General features: G+C 42.6%; 2 protein-coding genes across 2 annotated transcripts in view; both read left to right on the top strand.

Moving 5' to 3' along the window:
• The window catches only part of col21a1 (collagen, type XXI, alpha 1), a 40,382-nt gene extending 36,826 nt beyond the window's left edge, over positions 1–3,556 (top strand). Inside the window, exons 24-29 of the mRNA XM_083658329.1 lie at positions 227–259; positions 950–1,096; positions 1,235–1,289; positions 1,376–1,567; positions 2,227–2,304; positions 2,405–3,556. Coding sequence (XP_083514455.1) covers positions 227–259; positions 950–1,096; positions 1,235–1,289; positions 1,376–1,567; positions 2,227–2,304; positions 2,405–2,592 — 693 coding nt within the window. The 3' untranslated portion in view covers positions 2,593–3,556. The remainder of the gene's footprint in view (positions 1–226; positions 260–949; positions 1,097–1,234; positions 1,290–1,375; positions 1,568–2,226; positions 2,305–2,404) is intronic.
• A 2,010-nt stretch (positions 3,557–5,566) lies between these two features.
• bmp5 (bone morphogenetic protein 5) lies at positions 5,567–19,004 on the top strand (the record flags this gene model as incomplete). Its single annotated transcript, XM_083658699.1, has 7 exons — positions 5,567–6,089; positions 9,658–9,850; positions 13,410–13,558; positions 15,249–15,446; positions 16,020–16,096; positions 17,629–17,739; positions 17,878–19,004. The coding sequence occupies 7 exons, from the start codon at positions 5,567–5,569 to the stop codon at positions 18,025–18,027; spliced, it is 1,401 nt and encodes a 466-aa protein (XP_083514825.1). The 3' UTR covers positions 18,028–19,004.
• Positions 19,005–23,947: the final 4,943 nt, after the last annotated feature.

The following is a 23,947-nucleotide window of genomic DNA, read 5'->3' as shown; positions in this document are numbered from 1 at the left end:
ACTGTATTCAGGTCACCTCCCTCCCCCTGATTGTACTGTATGTCTATGTACTCTTTTATGTATTGTTTCTCACTGCAAAACTAACTGCCCTTCGGGGACATCATAAAGTTGAAGTTGAAACCTGAACAGCTGTTTATTTATACATGAAGTGGAACCCACGGTTTTTCCAACTATTCCACTTACAGTACCTTCATTGTTAATGAGCTGTAATAATTTTCATTGACAGGGCTCTGCTGGTGCAATGGGACAGAAAGGAGAGGTATGTTGGGCTGATTGTTTCATGTGTACTGTATGTACCCCACTGGCTTTATGTTTGTGTATTATTGTGTGTACTGCGTTTGTGTTTGTGTATTATTGTGTATACTGGCTTTCTGTTTGTGTATTATTGTGTGTACTGTGTTTGTGTTTGTGTATTATTGTGTGTACTGGCTTTCTGTTTGTGTGTCATTGTGTGTACTGCTAACACTGGGTTTGTGTTTGTGTATTATTGTGTGTACTGCTAACACTGGGTTTGTGCTTGTGTATTATTCTGTGTAGCCTACTGCTAACACTGGGTTTGTGTTTGTGTATTATTGTGTGTACTGCTAAGACTGGGTTTGTGTTTGTGTGTATTTTTTGGTGTGTACTGCTAACACTGGGTTTGTGTTTGTGTGTATTATTGTGTGTACTGCTAAGACTGGGTTTGTGTTTGTGTGTATTATTGTGTGTACTGCTAACACTGGGTTTGTGTTTGTGTGTATTATTGTGTGTACTGCTAAGACTGGGTTTGTGTTTGTGTGTATTATTGTGTGTACTGCTAACACTGGGTTTGTGTTTGTGTGTATTATTGTGTGTACTGCTAAGACTGGGTTTGTGTTTGTGTGTATTATTGTGTGTACTGCTAACACTGGCTTTGTGTTTGTGTGTATTATTGTGTGTACTGCTAACACTGGCTTTGTGTTTGTGCCAGAAAGGGACAGCAGGGGAGGCGGGACAGAGAGGCCAAGGAGGTCAAGAGGGCCGGCCTGGACAGCGGGGTCAGGTGGGGCCCCCCGGCACCCGAGGTCACGGCGGGGACCCTGGCCCTCCTGGTCCTCCTGGACCTGGAGGAAGATCTGTATGTGTGCAGCCCACTATACTTACTATGCTGTTGATAGGTTTTTTTTAATCATCAAGTCATATTATAATGAGTGTCATATTTGAGTGGCGCCATCTACTGGGGACCCCAAACAACACTCTATTTTTCCCATTGAAGGGCAGTGAAATGTCAGAGCAGCACATTCGTCAGATCTGCAGAGACATATTTCAATGTGAGTATGCTTTGGCTCTGATTGATGATCCGTTTATGTTTTTTCACCTCTTATCTAAACGCTCTTCTGTGTGCATGATCCTATAGCTGAGATGCCTTTGCTGTTGCTGAGCAGTCAGCAGAGCAGCTGTGCCACATGCCACAGCAGGCCTGGCCCTGCTGGTCCGCCGGGCCCGTCCGGGCCCCAGGGCCTCAGGGGGCTCCCTGGGCTTCCCGGCGTCGGTGGACAGCCTGGCCACCCGGGCCGCCCGGGGCGTCCTGGCATGGACGGAGTGAAAGGTAAAGACCGGTGTTGTTGTTTGGATCCGTTTGCTGAGAAGAGCTGAAAAGGAAAGTAAACTCCACACATCCACTCTGTAGAGGAGGTGCAGGACAAACCACCGATCAACTTCAAAAAGGATGTCCTCAGCTTGTTAGAGCGAGTACCACGAAGGCTAGTCCTTCTTGTGGCCGACCCGGGTTTGAATCCGACCCGTGCTCCTTTGCCACATGTCACCCCCTCTCTCTCTCTCTCTCTCTCTCTCTCTCTCTCTCTTTCTCTCTCTCTCTCTCTCTACACCTTTCCTGTTTATCTACTGTCCCATCCAATAAAGGCAAAAATACCCCCCCCCCAGAGAGCACGCAACGTCATCATCAACGCGACACACATGTCATTGTCAACGCGACACACAACGGATTGGATTACCTGATTAGCTTGCTAAACTTGCTAACACGTTCAAGCCTACCTCTGCAACTGAGCAACAGATTACAACACAGTTTGCCCCATTAGAATCAGTGTGACTTTTGTTCTCTTACTTCACAACATGCGTGTGGTTTTTCCATTTGCTCACAACCCATGATGCTGTGTCGCCTGTGTGTGTGTTTCTGCACACGTGTGTGTACTTGTGTTATTAAAGTAAAGATATCATACAACAACATGCCCTCCTTTGTGTTTGTAGGAGACCCAGGTTTCAAGGGTGACAAGGGGAGTCCTGGTCGAACAGATATTGGAGACCAAGGGCCACCTGGGCCCCCTGGTAAATAATTTGGCTATTCATTATTTTTTCCACTTAGTGATGCACAGCAATGTCTTGATGATCACATGGTGGTGACTTTTTACTTACCTTACCTTTACAGGTCCAATGGGTCCCCATGGGTACAGTAAAGCAGGTCCTCCTGGTAAGCCTGGACCCCCTGGTCAGCACGGAGCGGAGGGTAAAAGAGGTAACGCCGGCGTCCCCGGCCAACCTGGGGCATGTCACCCATCCATGTGCTATGGCCCCATGATGAGGAGGGATCCCTTCAGCAAAGGCCCCAATTATTGAAGTAACACAGACGTCACATACAGCCAACGAAGCAGGCTAGAGCTGATGCGGAACAGACAGCAATTCTCAGGAAGATCTCATCTTTACAGTTTCTCTCTGTCACGGAAACAAACAGTACCTCTTAACATGTACTCTGTGAACTCATTAACCGTACGAATTGGATCCTTTCTCACATTTTCTCAGTTGTAAATGTGTTTTATTATCTCAATGTCCTCGAACACGATTGAGGTTTTGTTGGTTTTTAGAGAAGTCATTTGATAGTGGTTGTTTGAGCGCTGAGTAGTCACAGGCCTTATTAGGTCCTCTCTGGTTTGGCAGGTCCTCAGTATGGGCAGTGTGGCTGGTACTTTTTCCCATATCGCCCCCTGGTGTTGCTTCTTTGCATGTAGCTTTCTAACTTCTCACTCAGCCCTAGGTAGGTAGGTTTCATTATAACACATCTTCCCTAATCTATTATTTCCATGTTCATTCAATTGCATACAGGTATTTAGCCATAAATGATGTCAAGCATCGGCATGTTTTCAGCACAAAACTGTGAGTTTGATTTCTGTAACTGATTTGACCTGTACGCCTGTGTTCCTAACGCATTCAGTTAGCTCGTACTGTTCTAATAAAACCTTTCAATCAGCTAATATGTATCAACTTTATAACTTGTAATTGTACCTCTATTATAATACCCATTCATCCATGTACTCCATTAGGAAGACAAAACTTTGATATTTCACCATCAAAGAATATGCTGGCATTTTAGTTAGATATTATGTCATTTGTGTGCCCAAGCCTTGCCTTCCTTTACTGTACTAGGTATTTTATTGTTATTTATAAAACTGAGTAATAACTGAGTAATAACAGTGCAGCGACATTTGTTAAGCACCTTGTGTGATTCTATTTTGTGTTATGGTCCCTTTTGTATTGATTATTGTTTTTTTAGTTTTTTTTACTTGTAATTAAAATATCTTCATGATTTGTGAATACTGTTTTTGAACTTTGTCAATGCTTCTTCCAATGTGTTTCAGTTTGATCTCTTGACTCGATCACATTATCTTGATCAACATTTTCACTTTTCCTTAAATGTGTTGATGGCGAGGGCGAGGGGTGAGAACCAGAGGGGGGTAAGTCACATTTGACCGGCTTCACAGGAGAGACAAAACCGAAATGTTGACCACGTGTGCAGCGTGTGCAAGCGCGTGGTCAAGAGAAGGCTTTTTGGGGTGAGTCATGCATTCATTCATTCAGTCAGTCAGGAACGGATAACGGCTAGGATGTCATCAGTTATGATGTCATCAGTGATGATTTCATCAGTGATGTCATCAGCCCTTGTTCCCTTTCCTTTCCTTTCCTTTCCTTTCCTTTCCTTTCCTTTCCTTTCCTTTCCTAGGAACAAACCCAGTTCACCACCTGGGTCTTCCTCAAAAGAGACAACAATAAGAAATCAGTTATGAACTAATTGAGAACGAGAATTTAAGTGTTGACATTGTACACTAGATGGCGCTATGGGGTAACACTACATGTCTGCGATTTACACCGGGAAAGGTGAGGTGTATTTGATCTATTTTCATTTTGGCCTGCAGGCTGCAGCCTACTTTGGAAACCTTTGTCTGTTTAGTGTTTATGTTTTACTTAATGTATCACAGTTATTTTGACCTACTGTTTAGGCTATAGGCTATAGCCGGTTTGCTCTAGTTCTACAATCTACACAGCATAGCCTACATAGACTATACTCCAACTTGTTGGAAATATCGGACTCTGTGTTTACATTTATCAATAATTGCAATAACCAACTTCCTTTGAAGGGTCTTTTAGTTAAAAACAACTGACACATCCTCCTAGGAGCTGTCTGGCTACTTATGGGTTTATTCATACGGACTTTGTCATACTTTGAGGTATTTTTTGTAACTCTTGCGGTATCACTAGGCTATAATATTGCTGAGACTTGTGGGTTTTGCTGTGGTATTTGTATAGTAGAGTGAGCCTATTTAGCATCTGGATTTCTGTCGTTTATTGTAAGGGATAGCCTATACAGTAGCCTATAGGCAACAGACTAGATATCAGGGACATACAGGTGTTAATGAGTGTTGCAGAATTCCAAAACCCCAGTTTTGTTTATTTGTGTAGGCTAGCTAGTTATTCAATACGTCCATTTGTTTTTGTTTGTATTAGGCTACAGCACAAACAGTGGTCTTTATAGAGCCATCATAGGTGTTTGCATATTGCATGCTCCTGGAAGCCTCTCCTATAAACACATCGGACTTCAATAAGTAGAGGCGATTAAAAGGCTCTGTCATTATTCTTTCACTCGTTAAGTCGCCTCTCGGATTTCAAGTGTCTCCTTTTACACTCTGGAGCCAGCAGCCACATCCATCTTGACTCGGTCAAGTTTTATTGCGGCCGCTAGAGGTGGATGGGGATGCGAAAACAAAGTTGTGTGTGGGATGGACTGACTCAACAGGGCAACTAGAGACCCAACAACACACACTGCGTAAAAACCTGCGAGCCGAGGCAAGCGCAGACTGCACTTTTCTGCATGCTTTTCACTCAGTTCAACACTATTTTTTTTTTAATCCTTTGAGGACTTTTTGCGTTATCCCTTGACGTTATTATGGGCGTACCTACGTGTTTCCCCCCTGAAGAGGAGTAAGGTGCGGGGACGAGGTCACAACTCCATTACCAAATGCGCCCTTAAATACACGCTGTAACCTGATGGAGCCTGGAGAGGAGCCGGAGTAAAAAAGTGCCGCTGGAGGACGAGCTGCAAGGACCACTGGCACAGCAGAGGAGCTGCCTGGGACTTTAGTGCAGACTGATGCCTCATTCTCTAGGCTGACTTGAAGGCTAAATTGCCACCGTGAAAAGTTGTGGTGCCTCTGGCTAATATGGAAAGTATATGATTCCAAAATGGCAAAAATATATATTTGTTTTTCACTGAGTGCGATGTAGTTCAACTCCACTACTCGAGAGTGAGCTATTTGTCAAGATGACAGCACTTCCACCTTTAAGCCGTGCTGTGTTTGGACTGGTGTGGGGCTGTTTGAGCTTTCTGTCCTGCGCTCAGTGCGGCTTGAGCGACAACCATGTGCACTCCAGTTTCATCTACAGGAGGTTGCGCAATCACGAGCGCAGGGAGATCCAGAGAGAGATCCTCTCCATCCTGGGCTTACCCCACCGGCCCAGGCCCTTCTCCCCGGGCAAGCAGGCGTCCTCTGCGCCGCTCTTCATGCTCGACCTGTACCGCGCCATGTCGGTGGAGACGGAGCCAGAGGAAGAGGGGCTGCTGCAGCAGCAGAGCGCACAGGGGAAGGGCTTCAGTGCCAAGGCGGCGCACGGCCCAGCGCACTCCCGCAAGGCTTATTACAGCAGCCCGCAGCACGCAGGGTACTCCCGCATGGCGCAGCCCTACCGTGCCGCCCCGCTCACCGGCCACAGCCCGCTGCTCACCACAGCTCACGACACCAACTTTCTCAATGATGCAGACATGGTGATGAGTTTTGTCAATTTAGGTAAGTGACATAAAAACAAGTGTGATTTGGCACCAGGTTTGACCATAGGCTATAGCCTAAATAATAAAAATGGGTTCAACCAACGGTTAGGCTATTAGCCTAATAAAAATAACAATAACCTCTAATCTAATAAGCCTAAACTCTTCTTTTGCTGCTTGCTATGTACAAAAAATACCTAGCCTACTATGGAGTTGCACAAATTCAATCCAGATCAAAATTTTCCCAAAGCTTAAAAATAATTCCTTAATTTTTCTGCTTCTCTTTATCAACATCAACTTAATTATGATTGATATGGATTTAATAAGGGAAATCAATAATGGGCAATCCATAATGCTAACAGTGTAGGCCTATTCCTGAAAAGTGTAGCCTACAAATGCCCCTAATATTTTGTAGGCCGATACAGTGTCATTCCATACCAACAATATATAGTCAAAGCATGAAAACCATCTTTCAGGCGTTTAGGCCTGAACCTCTATCAGACAGCAGGCCTGTTTGCAGCCGCTGTCAGCACTATTTGTTGAGTCATTTTTTCAAATAATTTCCACATATTCCGAAAAGCTGGTTGATACAAAATACGCCGTCTTCTACATTTTTGTTGACAAAAAACACTAAAGTGTGCAGAGAATTTTGAGATGTGCTTTGCAATTCAATATTTTACTTCCTCTCACACAGCTGACAGCAGTGTCATTTTACTCATAACTCGAGTTGTATAAGGCAGTGGTTCTCAAAGTGGGGGCCAGGGGTTCTTGAGGGGGTTCCAGGGGGTCCCCAAAAGCTGGAATAATTTATTTTCACTATAATTACATCCATAAGCAACACAATGACACGATGTATGACTATTTTGGGCTTTCATACACTTTCTGCATTATAACATCTAAAAGCAAAACTATCCAACCTACAGCCTAAACAGGCCTATCTGTATATAGGCTATAATTTACATGTTCTCACTTTGATGATTAAATATCGCTGAAGTTCTCTGTCTGCTTTAGCCAGTGTGTGAAATAATGTCGTATTTAACACAGTTAACGTTTTTACCCCTTATCATTTTGTGCTGCCTGCCATTAAAAAAGGCAGCTGAATTGCAGAACGATTGTGTTTCTTCAGTAGCCGCGACCTTTGACCCAGCAGTTCGTAGCAGCTTATCAGATGACTGTCTGACCTTGAGAAAATTGGTCTTAATTATTTCCTGTTGTTAAAAGGGTTGAGTGATGCTGAATGATGCCTGTATGTTTCTTCTTTCTGATGACTATACGCTTTGTCAGTAAGTGAAAGCAGTAGTAGGCCATCCATATAATCCACAACATTTTTGTTCTTTTAATCGGAATAATTAGAAAATAAGAATTATACTTGGAATGTTACTCAAAACATGGAAATGGGTATGCTGCAGCATTGCACACCTCAAATACAGCCTAATACAGCATGAAATATACACAGTAAAATATGTTTCTGGTATAGGCTACGGTAAGAAAAACTAAAATATACAACAGTAGATGTAAGAGTGACTTTGTGTCTAGTTGCTTGGAAGCTTAATCCCTCACCTTGGCCTGAGCCCGCATCTGGTTCCACTTAGCACTAGCAGGGCATGTACACCGTCAGCCTTGAAAGCTCCGCTCTCATTCTGGGGACTGTCAGTGAAGTGTTCAATGGGGCTCTGTCTTTATTACAGTACACTCAAATATAACTGCTGACCTCAACCCGCTCAGAAACATCTTTATGACATTACATACAGAGTTTAACGTGCTGGCAAAATATCACTCCTATAGTTAATCAATCAACTCTGCAAGCGTGTGTGATGTGGCTATAGGCCCAGCTATTTAAAAAATCGCAAATAGAGATGTGGAAGACAGTATGAATTAAGAGACGAAAGATTATGAAATCACACAAGCGATTTAGGAAATCTTATTTACATGAAATGGATCAAATGGTTTACTCTCCCTGCACTGTGGGACATTAGAGAATCTGATTCCAATTGAATGAATATGCATCACATCAAGAATGCAGCACGCTCAGCCCCAGCGGAGACTCCGGACACGATTGTTTAATCTTCAGCTATCTGAAAGTTAAATGCGTTATGCACTCAGTGGCACTCCTGCTTCACATTACTGCCCTGGGGCTAATGGAACGCGCTCAATGGGTAAAAAGTCAGCGGTGACCTCTGACCTGTTTGTGCTAAGTAAGCGCAGGCGGTCGCACTTGATAAAAACATCAGTGAAAAGCGCTGCGTGATAAAGCTACCGGTGTTAGCACATCAGCTGAACTGAACATGACGAGGAAGGAAGAAGAGCATGGCATTAAACGATCTTTGTAGAAGAGTAGAGTGCACGCACATCCAAAAGTCTATTTCAACAGGTGCTGGAAAAAAATTAACGTATAGAAAAAGGATCCGCACATTAAACTATCTTTGGTCATGTTGTTCATGCGACCCATAGTTTTGAATGAGGGCTGCAACTAACAATTATTTTCATGATCAATTAATCTGTCAATTATTTTCTCGACTAGTCGATGAGTCGTTTTGGTCTATAAAATGTCACAAAATGGTGAAAAATGTCAACCACTTCTTGCAAAAAGTCCACGATGACAATTCTCAAATGTCTTCTTTTCTCTTGAACAAAGATAATCAGTTACAATAATCAGGCTTTTAGTCTTAGAAGACTAAAGACAGTAGAAAATATTCACATTTAAGAAGATGGAACAAGATAATTTGTATGTTCTTCTTAAAAATTAGTCTAAAACAGTTAATCAGTTATAAAATAGTTGTCGTTTAATTTCCTGTCAATCGACTAATCGATTATTCCACTAATCGTTGCAGCTCTACATTGCATTCAAAGTATTTTGCTCTAAAAATTTAACAAAGCATTTTATAAAAAATCTACCGTTATAAATCCTCTATGCCCCGAAATGAAAAGGTCAAACACGTGTTATGAGTTTTGCCACATTTCCAAAAGTCACACAGGTCACAGATAAAGGTATCGCATGTCACTCCAGACATTGTAAATATGAAGTTTTAAAGGTAAAGGGTCATGAATCAACACTGTCAGTGTATTAATGTATGGAGCCTCCAGGAGGTCAAAATAAGGTCAGAAATGAGGTCAGGTCAGTGGTTGAAGTGAGGCTGAAGACTCGTGTCTGCTCTTCTCTCTCACTTGAGGAGCAGACCAAAGTGTCTGCTCTTCTCTCTCACTTGAGGAGCAGACCAAAGTGTCTTTAATTGAAATCAGCCTGTTTTTCTTAACTGACAGCCCCATTCATCATGTCCACAGAATGCAGTTAGGCACACAGTAGAGAGCCTGTCTGGGAACGGCTACCTGTATTCAGTTGACTGATTTAATGGAGTGGAAAGTGCTTTTGTTGGTAGTCAAAATGTTTGGATTGGACTCGGAATGTAAAAGAAGATGTGATAAATTACTCTTTTTCACTGAGTTAATGCTGGTATATTTTCTGTTTTGGGGCAACACACACTGACACACACACACACACAGTCGGTGGGTTGAGGAGGTGAAGTCATATGTCTTGATCGATGTGAGTTTCGCTTGCCAGTAAAAATGAAACGTTCTGTTTTTTCCCCCAGTGGAGAAAGACAAGGATTTTTCTCACCACCGACGACACTACAAGGAGTTCCGCTTCGACCTGACTCAGATCCCTGACGGAGAGGCGGTGACCGCCGCGGAGTTTCGCATCTATAAGGACCACAGCCACGCCCGCTACGACAACATCACACTGAAGGTGACCATATACCAAGTCATCAAGGAATATCACAACAAGTACGTACCCAAACTCCTATTTTAACCAGAACCAATAAGTCCAATAAGTCAGTCTCCGACGAATCAAACTGGAATCTGAAAATGGCAGCAGTCTAGGGATGAAATGAAAAACCATGATAAAATAAAGCTAGCAACAGTCTACCAGTTTTCAATATAGAACTGGATGAAATTATTTCAGTGGAGTAGGCTACTTTTTGAACATTCTCAGCACAATAAGAACATCACTGCGATAATACTGATAACCGTGATCATTTCAGTCACTATAATCGTGATAATAAATTGCCACACCGTTTCATCTCGACATCAGTCACACAAAAGGAAGCTTTGATAATGGCCGGTTTGATAATAGTTGTGTGACACGCTATGCAACACAAAGCAGCTACTCATGCAGAATGAAAGGACATGTTGTTTGCACTCGAAGCTCGATGTTGAAAAGATGAAACTGGTTGTTACTCCGCTATAATAAAGTCCAGTGAAGAAGAATAAAGCAGCTGCAGTATTGTCTTCTTCTACCGTTTCTCTCCATGGAAACTTTCCACATGCTCCTATCTCCCCTTCAGCCTCACCATGCCCTCCTTACAAATATAGTTCTGGGATAAAGAGGAGTCCATTAACGGCTCCAGCACTTATGGAAGCCTGGAAGGTCCATCAGGTCTCACCCTGCATGTGTTGCCTGCCAGGCTGGCCTACATCCCCACATGAACGCCATGAGGGCCCCCAGACTGGGGGGGTTTGGTGGTGGGGGGGGGGGGGGGCTCCCTTGGTAGCTCCTCTGCCCATCACCTGCCTGTCTTAACAATGTCCCGGAAGTTTGAACCATGACATAGCTGAATACACAGGGGTGTACTTAACAGTGGGCCCACATTTGCCTGCCAAATATGTGTGTGGGTGATTGAAGGGGAGATATGGCCCCCCTGGGCTTTGAAGAGGTCCCACTCAATGAACTCTCCCGTCTTAAAGGGGTATAGCACTCAATTTAACTGTTCTCCTAACAGGGGCATACCACTCAATTTAACTGTTGGCGTACATTATTCTTAGGGCATAGCATGTTTCAGGCAATGTTAGTCTACAACAGTGTTGGGCAAGTTACTTTCAAAATGTAATACACTACATATTACTAGTTACTTTCATTTGAAAGTAATAAGCTACTTTACAATATTACTTTCTGTGTAGAGTAACTCGTTACTTATTACACTACTTTTGCATTATTTTTACCAAAACAACAGCAGCAGCAGAATGACATCGCCGCCCCGGAACCATCCCGAAAAATTATGTCAACCGCCTTGAAGTCAGTGTAAACAATCCAAAATTCTAAATGTTATCCTTTTCCTTTGTTATTGTCATCTATAGTGGTTATTTGCATAAAAACACACAGTTTGATTAGGGAATGATTGTATCTTTATTTAAATATGTGCTTTGATTTAATAAAATGTAACTCAATTTGTAACTTGAGTTACTTGACAAAGTAACTGGTATAATATTACTGAAATCCTATAGACCTTATTCGATTGACGTCACTCACATACTGGCACGCCCACCGCCGCCATATTGTCGACATAACGCAGCACCTCTCAAGTGACAGCCTATGTGAGAGCAGCGTTTATAGGAAGCTAGCCGCTGTTAGCGTTACCTGTATCGTTCCAATTGTGTTCGGATGGTGACCTGCGTTAGGCATGGCTGTAGTATTGACAGCAATAAAGTCCCCGTGGTTTGTTTCTATCTCTACCGTCCTCAGACGTGAAGGGAGCGAGACTGGGGATACGTCAGCAGCACAGGAGAGGTGTGTGGATAGTTAGTTGAGACAGGTGAAACTTTCTGACAGCTCCTCACAGCAAAGTCTGTTCACCTCGTTCTTTTGTTTATTTATTACAGGCATTAACGGCAGCATACAAACAACAACTGTGGGGTTTTTATTGGTGTCATTAGCATCGCTATTTTGTAATGGAACAGAAACGACAATAAGGCTGTTACTAGTTGTCAGCTGCAGCGCTGTGTGCGCGCAGGACGGTATGTCAACAATATGGTGCCGTCCAGGGTTAGCGAATAAGGTCTATAAGTAATAAGTTATATTACTGAGTTACTGCTAAAAGTAATATATTACATGTAATATGTTACTTTTGTAATGAGTTACCCCCAACACTGGTCTACATCAACAACTGTAGAAACCGCAATACTCTCTTCATATGCGATGTTAAAGCGATCAGTGTACAACCAGACAGGGAAAAGCTTGTTTGTGAAGTTTGTCTGAACTTCTACAACTATCTTAGCTTCACATGATACTCGTGCCATTAATTCCCAAGCAAAGAGTGTAGCTCCATCTCAGGAATCCATCCTGCTCCTGCTCGCCCTCGGTGGGACCGTACATCATGTAACATCACAGATCAAGCACTAGGATCAACATTTTTTCCTCTCTTGGACCGGGCTATGGGAAACAATGGTGAATACTCTCATACACAAAGCTCATACACGGGGCTTACGAACAATTTATGTCAAAGATTAAATGAAGTGGTGTGTCACTCTTCAGGATTAACCGTGTGCTGAATTGCACTTTAGTTTTTATAACGGCGGTAATAAACACGTTCATAATTCCTAAACCATATAAGGGGCCACATGGAAAATCTCGCTTCTACCTGAGCGTCACCGTGTAACCACTTGAAAAGCGTCCAATTCCGAATTGCAAAGCAGGGGCTATTTCAGCGTAGATTGAAGCCTTATGGCAGACTCATGTTCAAACTCACAGGGGGGGGCGACGTGCATGTTTCGTAACTGGTGAAATGTTTTTGCCCGTGGCGGAGCTGAAGTCTTCACCACACAAAGCACTCTGCAGTTCATTAAGACGCGCAGCTCTCTCCTCCGCCATCGCAGCACAAAGACGTCACACATAAAACCAGTAAATGACTTTTTTACACAGCAGATTTCAATACTCTGCTTCAATACTCTTTTGAGGGGAGACTGTTTGGTCTCAAAATAAAAGGATTAAGGGACAGAAGACAGACATGCAACAACTAATAAAAGCCACCCGGGATTTGGGCTGGGTCTTATATTACAGAGTGCAGGGCTGAAGCGTCCATCAGTGATCAGTGCATGATACCTTGTTTACGTATTCCATCATGACTGGTTAGGTTCCTCTTGTGTTCTGGGCCTGACCCCCGTCTAAAAGTCCCAGAAGAAGCAGATGTTCTGTGTTTGTGTGTCCCGACTGCAACATGAAGGTGCAGCACAGACATCTCTAACTTATTTGTTGCAGAGCTCGGCGCGCTGCAGAAAGGGCCCTGCAGTGTTTGTCATCTCATTGTTCTTAACGCGCGGCACTGGAGTGTGGCAGTAAAGTGACCGCATTCATTTTGTCTTCCTTTGTCTTTTTTCTCCCCCGGCTTTGGAACAAACGTTTTATTGATTTTTCGTTTAACTGCCTATTTTGAAACGATCCCAAAACATAAAAAGCTTTTGTTATTTGGGAAAGTAATTGCTGCTTGTGATTATGGGGAGGACACCGTTTTTAATCATGGCGGTTTTATTTGACGCAGGTGCCTGTTCCGTCTCTTCCTCTCGCCCACAGAGATGCGGAGACGTTCCTGCTGGACTCTAAGAAGGTCCAGGCGTCAGACGGCGGCTGGCTGGTCTTTGACATCACCGCCACCAGTAACCACTGGGTGATGAACCCGCAGCAGAACATGGGCCTGCAGCTCTGTGTGGAGACCGTAGATGGCAAGTGAAACATGCGTTTTCCCCTCTGAGAAGAATTTGGACCATTGTTGTTGTTTTACTTGTAAAACTCCCTCCGAGTTTCTTTCAGACTCTAGAAAAGGTCAGGAAGTTCATCATTTTTTTTTTTTTTTTATCTTTTTTTATTCGCACAGTAAAAAACAAGACAATAAAATATACACAGTGACAACTGTACAATACAATATTGATATTGAATATGTATGTCATAAAATGATGAAGACTCATGGCATTATCCGAAGGATTTCTTCCTTGGTTGATCGTTCCTGTCTTCTGACACGATATTATAGTTTAATATATCCTTATTTGTCATATTGTAACATTGTCTGGGCCAGTACATATCTTTTTTCTCTTCAGAAAATCCTGCTAATCCAAAAGAGATTCTTAAGACTGGCTAAACTTGTTGTCAATTTTTTAATATAAACCTATTATCAGACTTCTATTTTCATATCAAGAAGCCCCTTTACCTACTCTCTTGCATAAAGGTTGTTTTGAATTCCAATGTCCACTCAGATCCAACCAGACATTTCCCGCACAACATTAGGTCATTTTAACATATAGAGGTCCATCCATATGGACTTCCAGCCCCTCCTCAATCAGAACCGGTCCATCATTGCCTATTTTTAAATCCAGAATGAAAAAAAAATGGTTTTCTTTCTTTTATCATTTAAATTTGAATTATATTTTATACTTGTTGATTTTGTGTCTGTTTTAGTTATTCAAGAGTAGAGGCCTCGTATAGGCCCTTGCCCCTACTCTATTTTTGCGGAACCTTTTATTCATATGTTTTATTGTGTGCTGCTAAACCAAAAAAAAAAAAAAAAAATCATTCCTTATTTTTATCACGATGTCGACACTAAGACAGACATTTTCAGCAACTTAACGACTCCAAGACAAACACGAACACCGATTTTGGACAATCTACGTATTGTGGATATTATTATAACAAATGGTCATAAATCCAAACAAAGGATTCGTGGCCTCGGACTAGTCTTGTTATTCGTAAAGCTGGGACTCACTCACAGCCTTATAACAAGCAACAATTCATCAAATATTAGAGATGTCCGATGATATGCTGATGATAAAGGCTTTCAAATGGAATCTGGGCATCGGCCTGAAACCATTTCTGCTGATATGACAGGCTGATGAAATGAAGCTTAATGACCCTAACCCTAACCCAGGGAGAGCATCATCCAAGCTGTCCAAGCGGATGAATCTTACAGTTTTGCTTGAAAGAAAATGTTACCTAAATAGAAATATGGCCCGTTTTAAATAACCTAAGTTGAAGTCGTTTTCTTATTTTGCCCAGTGAATGTGTACATTATGAAAAGCATTGTATGTATGTCTGTATCTGCCAGTGGGCCATCATGCTAAGAGTAGGCATCATAATGTGTTCATTCCACTACAGGAGAGACTTGATGCTCTCTGAAATTAGGTGGCGGGGAAATCCGCGCATATATCTGTAGGTTATTGGCATTGGCAATCGGCCAAAAGAGTTGGAAAATAGTGGCATATTGGATAAAAATCGGGGTGGGGGGGGGGGGGGTGGGGGGATCCAATATCGTGCATCCCTACCAAATATACCAGTTATTACACATTTCTTCTCTACGCTGACAGCTCACCTCCTTCTTTTGTGTTGTGTGTGATTGGTTGTGTTGCCTGTTTGGTTTTACAGGACGGAGTATCAACATCAAATCTGCTGGGGTAGTGGGAAGGAACGGGCCTCAGTCCAAACAGCCCTTCCTGGTTGCTTTCTTCAAGGCCAGCGAGGTGTTGCTCCGCTCTGTCAGGGCCGCTGGTGGCAAGAAAAAGAACCACAACCGCAACAAATCTGCCAATCAGCAAGAGTCTTCTCGGGCGCCAAAAAGTGGAGGTGGATGCATTGTTAAATAATTCAAATTCATAGTTAATTTGTTAATAGTATTTATTAATGTATTACTAATGTATTACTTACTAATACTCTGTAGGCTGCAAGAATGCAACGGAATGCCACATTTTAAATAAATAATTAATGTCTGTTATATCAATCTGTTTTCAATGTTATACACTTAGAGTAACATTACTGTGACATTCACAATAATACTGAGAACTGAACTGAGTACTGATTGATTTATCAAATACTTTGGATCAATAATTGCAATTACAATGCGTTTGTATTTCCCAATTGTCTAGATGCATCACCCTCAAATTATTTAACATTTAAACATTTATTGTTTACATTTCCCGTTTATCACAACAATTTTGAGCAAGAGTGCACGATGATGTGCTCATGTGAATACAGCAATCTGCACTGTCAGAAGCTGTACTGTATATACTTTTAAACTTTGTTCACTTCCATGCAAGCAGCAAACCATATCAACATAATTTCTGCCATACAGTAGTTTTAGATTTAAGGAGCAAATAGAAAATCTTGAAATTCATATTTGTGTTCCCTTTTATTTCGAAGATCCTAACACAAGTGAGCAGAAGCAAGCCTGCAAGAAGCACGAACTGTACGTCAGCTTCCGAGACTTGGGTTGGCAGGTAAGGAGTTACTGCACTTCTCTTGAAGCGTACAGGACCTACTCCAGGACCGCTCCTGGTGTACTGGACCGCTCGGTCAAATTACTCTTTGAACAAAATGAAAATCCGAACATTAGAATAACGTTGGAGCCTTTTCGGGCTGCCAAAACAACTCCCTCGCATGAAGATACCTGGCTACATTGTATGTTAAGTGTTGATACCTTGGGATCTGGAAATCATCTCACAGCTGGAATTCTTGGGTTGTGATGTTCCCGAGATTACAGTAAGCTGTGTGTCTTATAAGGGGATGGGAGGAGGGTCACTTTCCTATGGGTTCATCTGGCAGGAAGTACTGAAGGTAGGCTGAAATGAATGATGTGGCGTGTATTTCTCCAGCAAAACACACGCATACTCAAGTGATTTGAAGAGCCTTGGAAATTGCGTTGAATTGCCAACGTACACTACATAGATAGACATTATTATGACAAAAAGGTCACAGTGAAAAGAGAAAATCCTCCAACTGTCCAACAATGGAGAGACAGATTAAAAAGTGTGTATTTGATGGAAAACACAACAGCCAAACTCCATCTTAAGACAGATGTTTTCAATGAGTGGACAGGATACCTACGTATGCCTGTGATGCCTGTATGAATAGAAGGAGAGAAAAAGAGCTTCATGTGATGCTACATTTATATATATACACGATATTGCTGTCTTTGTTCTCCGTCTGTTCTGATTAAATCTTTGTCCCACTGATGATGTGATCAGTGATGTCATAAGACTGATGGATGTAAACTTAAGGGGCACACACACCTGCGCACATGTAAACTTAAAGGAACACTCCGCCCATTTTCAACCAGCTTTGTATCATTAGAACATCAGTAGTATATCAGAAAACTGTAAACTGTTTTGAAGTCTGTCATTTAATTTGACAGTTATTGAGTGTTAAAGTGACATCACTGGTCCACACTTTAACACTCAATAACTGTCAAATTAAATGACAGACTTCAAAACCGTTTACAGTTTTCTGATATACTACTGATGTTCTAATGATACAAAGCTGGTTGAAAATGGGCAGAGTGTTCCTTTAAGGGCAATAACATTTTGTGAGCAACACACACACACACACACACCCGTGCGCGCCAAGCACACACACGCACACACACACACACACACACACACACACACACACACCTGCGCACATGTAAACTTAAGGGCAATAACATTTTGTGAGCAACACACACACACACACACACACACACACACACACACCCGTGCGTGCCAATAGGGCAGGCGAGGCCACGCAGCTGCAGGGCGGGCGAGCCCGTGCAGCGGGCGAGCCTAGGAATCAAGCACGCACGAGATGCCTAGTACTGTAAAATACAATACAGTTTGGATTTACAGTATAAGCCAGTCCTTCCATGAATGGAAACTCTAATAACTTGCATTATGTGTTCATTATGTGTTGCATTATGTGTAGCATGTTCATGATGTGTTGCATTAGGTGTAGCATGTTCCTTCATAATAGTCTTCTTTCTGTCTTCTTCTTGAAGGATTGGATTATCGCACCAGAAGGCTATGCTGCTTTTTACTGTGATGGAGAATGCTCCTTTCCACTCAACGCACACATGAATGCAACAAACCATGCAATAGTGCAAACCTTGGTAAGTATTCTTGACACTAGTAGTATTATTCTCTTTATTGCAATAAAAATGGCGTTGCTTCCGACTGTTCCCCATGTTCCTAGCAGTTATCAGTCAGTGAAACACTCGATTCTCATTTCACTCTGCTTTCATTTATAGGTTCATTTAATGTTTCCCGACAATGTGCCAAAGCCATGCTGCGCCCCGACCAAGCTCAACGCAATCTCTGTGCTTTACTTTGACGACAGCTCAAACGTCATCCTGAAGAAATACAGAAACATGGTCGTCAGGTCTTGTGGTTGCCATTAGTGGCCGGGCTAACTTTAATTTATGATAGGCGCTACAGGAATTGCTGGAAAACACATTGACCGCAGTTGTGATGTGATGTACAGTATTATGTATATATAAGTTTTATTATCTAATTTATTTTCCACTCTTTTTAAAAATAACACTGAATATTGTAATATTTAAATGATTAGAAATAATGTTGATTTTTTTTTTTTTTTACCGTACATCAGTTATCACTTAACCTTTGTGTCCATTGGCATATTCTCTCATAGTTACAACTGTATGATAACTTTTATGTCAGTAAACTGCCCACTGGATTGTAGTTTAACGACATCAAGCGAATTTGTCCTTTCCCCATGGAATGCCTTATAAAAGCTCACTGAGCTACGTGGAATTGTACTTTTATATATATAGATCAGTAAAGCCACACTATGTTATTTGTTTCTTAAACACATTTTGTAATAAAGGAAATTAAGTACCTTGGTAGTTCTCCAAATTTGCATGACTGATGATTGTAAATTGCCACAAAAACCAGCATCATAGATTTCATAAATCAGTCAAGATGCCATTGGAAATGTTATTAAATCTGATCTTATATTGTAATTCCTAATGGATGTTTCTGGCCGAGTGAATATTTGCTAGTATCGACCAAATCCCCTCTTAAAGCTGTCCCCTTTTAACGTGCCTTATAACTAAAATACATCATTGTCATCTTGTTCCATTCCAGCAGCTTGTTTATATGAGTATGTGTCAGTTTGATCCAATAGCGGTTATCTCATCTGGGAATGAGTGTTCATTTATGAATACTTTATGAATTATGTCATTTTCTTATTCATGTTCATGCAAAACCCCTTCCAAAGATATTGTTACCCAATTCTCTGTTGAGTTCACAATAGATGATCTTGTCCTGCTCCACACAGTCATTTGATGTTTGGGGAACGTATATCTCACTGTAGAGTGTTTGTGTATTTCAATAAATGTACCACTTTTAAACTGGATCTTTTGTTTTTGCCGTCACTTGAGCTCGCGGTCTTTCTTACTCCATCTGTCACCCAAAAGCCTGAGATTTATAAATGTTTGACAAGAATGATAGAAACTAGGGGTCCACCCATGGAGCGTGTTCCTGGGCTCTTGGGGAGTGGTAGCACTCCAGTGGTACAGACAGTACAAGCAGCAGCGGTGATGATGACGTCCTGAGCCAAACCAAAAGGCTGACTATGACGGTGCTGTTAGGAGAGAGAGGTATTCATCATTTTAATAAGCAATGGCCTCCAGAAGATGAAGGAAAGAGAACATCCATGGTGTGATTTGTGTGAAGTGGATGGCACAGTCTCCTGCTTACATTCTGCACAAGTCTCCCTCTTTGGATGTTGCTCTCTTCCACGCTGCCGAGGATTTACCTATGAAACAAAGCTGCCGTGAACTAAACTGAGCTGAGTGTTGCTGCATTACCTCCACGTTTCAGTACAAGCAAAGCTTTCAGAGACATGTGAGAGAACGTTTCAGTACAAGCAAAGCTTCCAGAGACGTGTGAGAGAACGTTTCAGTACAAGCAAAGCTTCCAGAGACGTGTGAGAGAACGTTTCAGTACAAGCAAAGCTTCCAGAGACGTGTGAGAGAACGTTTCAATATACAAGCAAAGCTTCCAGAGACGTGTGAGAGAACGTTTCAGTACAAGCAAACCTTCCAGAGACGTGTGAGAGAACGTTTCAGTACAAGCAAAGCTTCCAGAGACGTGTGAGAGAACGTTTCAGTACAAGCAAAGCTTCCAGAGACGTGTGAGAGAACGTTTCAATATACAAGCAAAGCTTCCAGAGACGTGTGAGAGAACGTTTCAGTACAAGCAAAGCTTCCAGAGACGTGTGAGAGAACGTTTCAGTACAAGCAAAGCTTCCAGGCAGAGACATGTGAGGGAACGTTTCAATACAAGCAAAGCTTCCAGAGACGTGTGAGAGAACGTTTCAGTACAAGCAAAGCTTCCAGAGACGTGTGAGAGAACGTTTCAATATACAAGCAAAGCTTCCAGAGACGTGTGAGAGAACGTTTCAGTACAAGCAAAGCTTCCAGAGACGTGTGAGAGAACGTTTCAGTACAAGCAAAGCTTCCAGAGACGTGTGAGAGAACGTTTCAATATACAAGCAAAGCTTCCAGAGACGTGTGAGAGAACGTTTCAGTACAAGCAAAGCTTCCAGAGACGTGTGAGAGAACGTTTCAATACAAGCAAAGCTTCCAGAGATGTGTGAGAGAACGTTTCAATACAAGCAAAGCTTCCAGAGACGTGTGAGAGAACGTTTCAGTACAAGCAAAGCTTCCAGAGACGTGTGAGAGAACGTTTCAATATACAAGCAAAGCTTCCAGAGACGTGTGAGAGAACGTTTCAATACAAGCAAAGCTTCCAGAGACGTGTGAGAGAACGTTTCAATACAAGCAAAGCTTCCAGAGACGTGTGAGAGAACGTTTCAGTACAAGCAAAGCTTCCAGAGACGTGTGAGGGAACGTTTCAGTACAAGCAAAGCTTCCAGAGACGTGTGACTCGAGAACGTTTCAGTACAAGCAAAGCTTCCCGAGACGTGTGAGGGAACGTGCTATTTCCCGAGAAGTGCTCTGGTTACTCAGGGATTTTCAATGGCCTTGGAAATGTAGGGATTAGGTTAAGGATTAATATTTATTGACACAACTGTGTTGACCTTCGCCGAACACAGGATATGTACTGTTACACTTCTCCTCGTCGCACCCTCCCACTTTTATACCTTTTTTTCGGGACCCTAGCGGAACATTGAGTGACTGTATTTCACTTAATTAAAAGCAGTGGCCGGCCGGCCCAGATGTTCTGCGGCCTCCGTCTAAAAGACGTGTTGACATTGGGTGAATAGAGAAGGCCACCTGCTAACTTACCTCTTGGCTTGAGGGATGATTTGCATTCCTGTGGTCTGTTGCCTGGCATGATGACTCCTCGCACTTCACAATCCCATCTACTGTTTAATATCGTGGACTCTTTCCCAAATTCGGCTACATTTTCTGCCTTTTCTATAACACGCGCGGGGCTAAGTATGAATGAGCTCCTATTTGGAAGGATTTCTTCTCCGGAGTGAGGCGGCCTCGTAACAGTGCCCCCCCTGACCACATAAAAAGGAAAGGGGTAACAATTGCCCCATACCGAGGGCACGTGGTTATAGCGCCCCCTGCTCCTCGGAGCCCCCGCGGTCACACGCAGCCTGCGATGAGTTCAGAGGTGAGCTGAAATTCATCACCTCGGTGCTCCCCAAAAAGCCACTTCTGGGGCAGTGCACGCCGGAAAACGGTCGCATGACGACGACCCATGGCAAAAGGGTAACTTCGGTATTTGTCAACCCTATTTTCAGATGTTTTTGTGTCTAAGTGACTAAACGATTTTTTTGAAATGGGTCCAGTGTTGAGCAAGATCGGGGTTGAGAGACGGGCTTCAACATATATCTGACGGGGCATATGTGCGCACCGCACATGCCCTCTCAACGTGCTTGTCCGGTGTGTTTCTGTTTGCTGTGTGTGACCAAGAGTCTCACTCGAGGAGACGTTGAGGAGAAGAGGAGAAAGGTTGTAGGAAGACAACAGTGGAAGCAGCATGAGTGAGAGTTGGAGAGAGGAGTCCCCGAAGGAGTTTGTTGTGTTGGAGGAGTAGTACAGAAGGCGTAGCTTTAGCTTCCTTCTAACTTTTCTAGCTGTCTTGGAGCTCGACTTCTCCTTGAGCGAGACACACTGCAACAAGCGCACATGATCACGCGTAAGGTCAAGAAAAGCGTTCAATTGATCTTGTTTCCATGTTGTCAGACACGGACAGTATAATTAGCCTGGTAAACCAGCCGGTCACGTGAACTCACATTTCATTTGGTTCTGCGGGGCCGTCTGGCCTCAAGCCCTGGCTGGGAGGGCTTTAAGCAGAAGCTGCAAAGTGGAAGAGCCAATCAGCCAGTGCGCTCAGTGCCCTGTGATTGACAGCGCAAGTTGGCCAATCAGGAACGCCACCAGCACTGCACTAACAAAACAATAATGGCCGCCTCCTTGCCTGTCCGTCTCGAGGAGTAATGTCAATGTTTGTCCGGTTTAAACAGCCATAAAGTGCAGTTATTGCAGAAATAGACTCAATAACAATTAAACAGCGGAGCTTCTCGGCGGAAAATGCGTTTTCGTCGGCCGGCTGAAGCAATCTCGCTCAATACTGGAGCTTTTTTCTTTCAAGTCCCCTTTAATCACACACAAAAACATGGGAAAAGATAAGAATGTTGAAGATTGGAGATACCAAAGTTAAATTTTAGAGGCCTAAATAATATATGATGTCCAGATATTTTTCCATGTACTGATATTGTGGCCAGTTCCCCCCCCCCCCCCCTTCTACCACACAGCATGGTTATTTAATTACCCTGATAGAGAAAGCAGACATACCCAAGTGAGCAGTTGTTAAGAACATGTTTCTCTTTTGTTCAGCAAATGTGATATATTAAGGGGAGAGAACTTTGGAGGAGGCCAATCAATCAGCCAGGCCAGGGGCCGATCTGAAGCGTGGAGCAGGCCGGGCCTGGCAGGCTGACAAGCCTGACAAATGCTCCATGACCTGGGTCGGTCTCAGCCGATCCGGGGCCGCGGCGAGCAGGAAATAACAAGTGTTTGGAAAAAAAATTAATAATAATAAAATAGACAATGCAGCGGGTCACTCCACAAAGCCAGCGCATTATTACATCGACGGTGCCAGACCGAACGCAGGGGAGGGCGGCGCTCTCTGGGAGACACTCAGTGATGCTCATTCATGATAAACGCTCCCATTAATGTGGAGAAACTATAAACTCAAGCTATCTGCAAAACCAAACCAAAAAAAGAAGCACAACTCCTTATGAATGAGACGCACACCAAGAAAAACAAATGAGAAATATTTAAAGAGGAAAGTATATTTTTCTTATTAGATCAGCAAAGCCTTTCTGAAACAAGTCATTAGCAAAGCAAGCAAATGAACACAAGAACAAAGTGAATGTTTATGGTTTCCTTGCAGAAGAGTTTGATTTCCTCCTGTCTGTTTGCGAAGGAGTTGAATATGTTTGAAGGCACTCTTCTATAGAGATCGTGGCATATTTATTTGACTTATAATTACCGTGCATCCACTGGCTCCATCATCATGCACCCATCTGTTATGAATGCAGGTCCATATGGCTGATGTGAGTCACTGCCTCTCTTCTGTGAGACGATGAACACTGGATGTAAACACGTCACATGTAAAGACATGTTTTGATCACATTCTTGCTCGAGCCAATATATACAATTCAGAAAAGATTGCTTTTTTGTGTTACTGTGTATGTAATGCCATACAGACATAATAATGGCAGCAACAAGAACAAGAAAAAAACATCTTGGATGCTTCGGGGGGAGGAAAGCATGAAACCATGAAATCAATAAAAAATAAAAAATAAAAAATTCAAAAAGCACTTTGTAGCTAAATATGCGCTTATATATTTGTCAAAGTTTGCATTATTTTGTCATCTATCCATTATAACAATAATAACAACATAAAAGTATTAGCTATCGTTCATTGAGTTTAGTAAATGCACATCGATTAACCCCTCAGTAGCCTAAACCTTGAGTCTTTTTCTTTCTTTCTTTCGGTCTTTCTCTGTGGCTCAGAGTTTATTTTCAAAGTGTCACCTTGCAGGCCGTCGTCCACAAGGCCGGTGAAATTGTATCTAATAAAAATGTTGTGCAGTTTACCTAATTCATCTTTTCACATATGGTTCTCCTTATTTGTCTTCTGTGGGTGGGCTCTGACTTCCACACAGCTCAATCAGTCCCTCTTGGAAAGGGAGAGAACATGTGGGTCACATTTTTACATGTTGTTTGGTATGACAAGGCTGCAGGAGGAATGTGTCCTCCATGTTTGCTTGTTATTCACATATGCATTAGCCCCGGACTTAAACAGGCT

This window comes from Poromitra crassiceps (genome assembly GCF_964638095.1).
Source record: "Poromitra crassiceps genome assembly, chromosome: 22".
Classification (NCBI taxonomy): domain Eukaryota; kingdom Metazoa; phylum Chordata; class Actinopteri; order Beryciformes; family Melamphaidae; genus Poromitra; species Poromitra crassiceps.
This window is presented reverse-complemented; position numbering and strand designations above follow the sequence as displayed.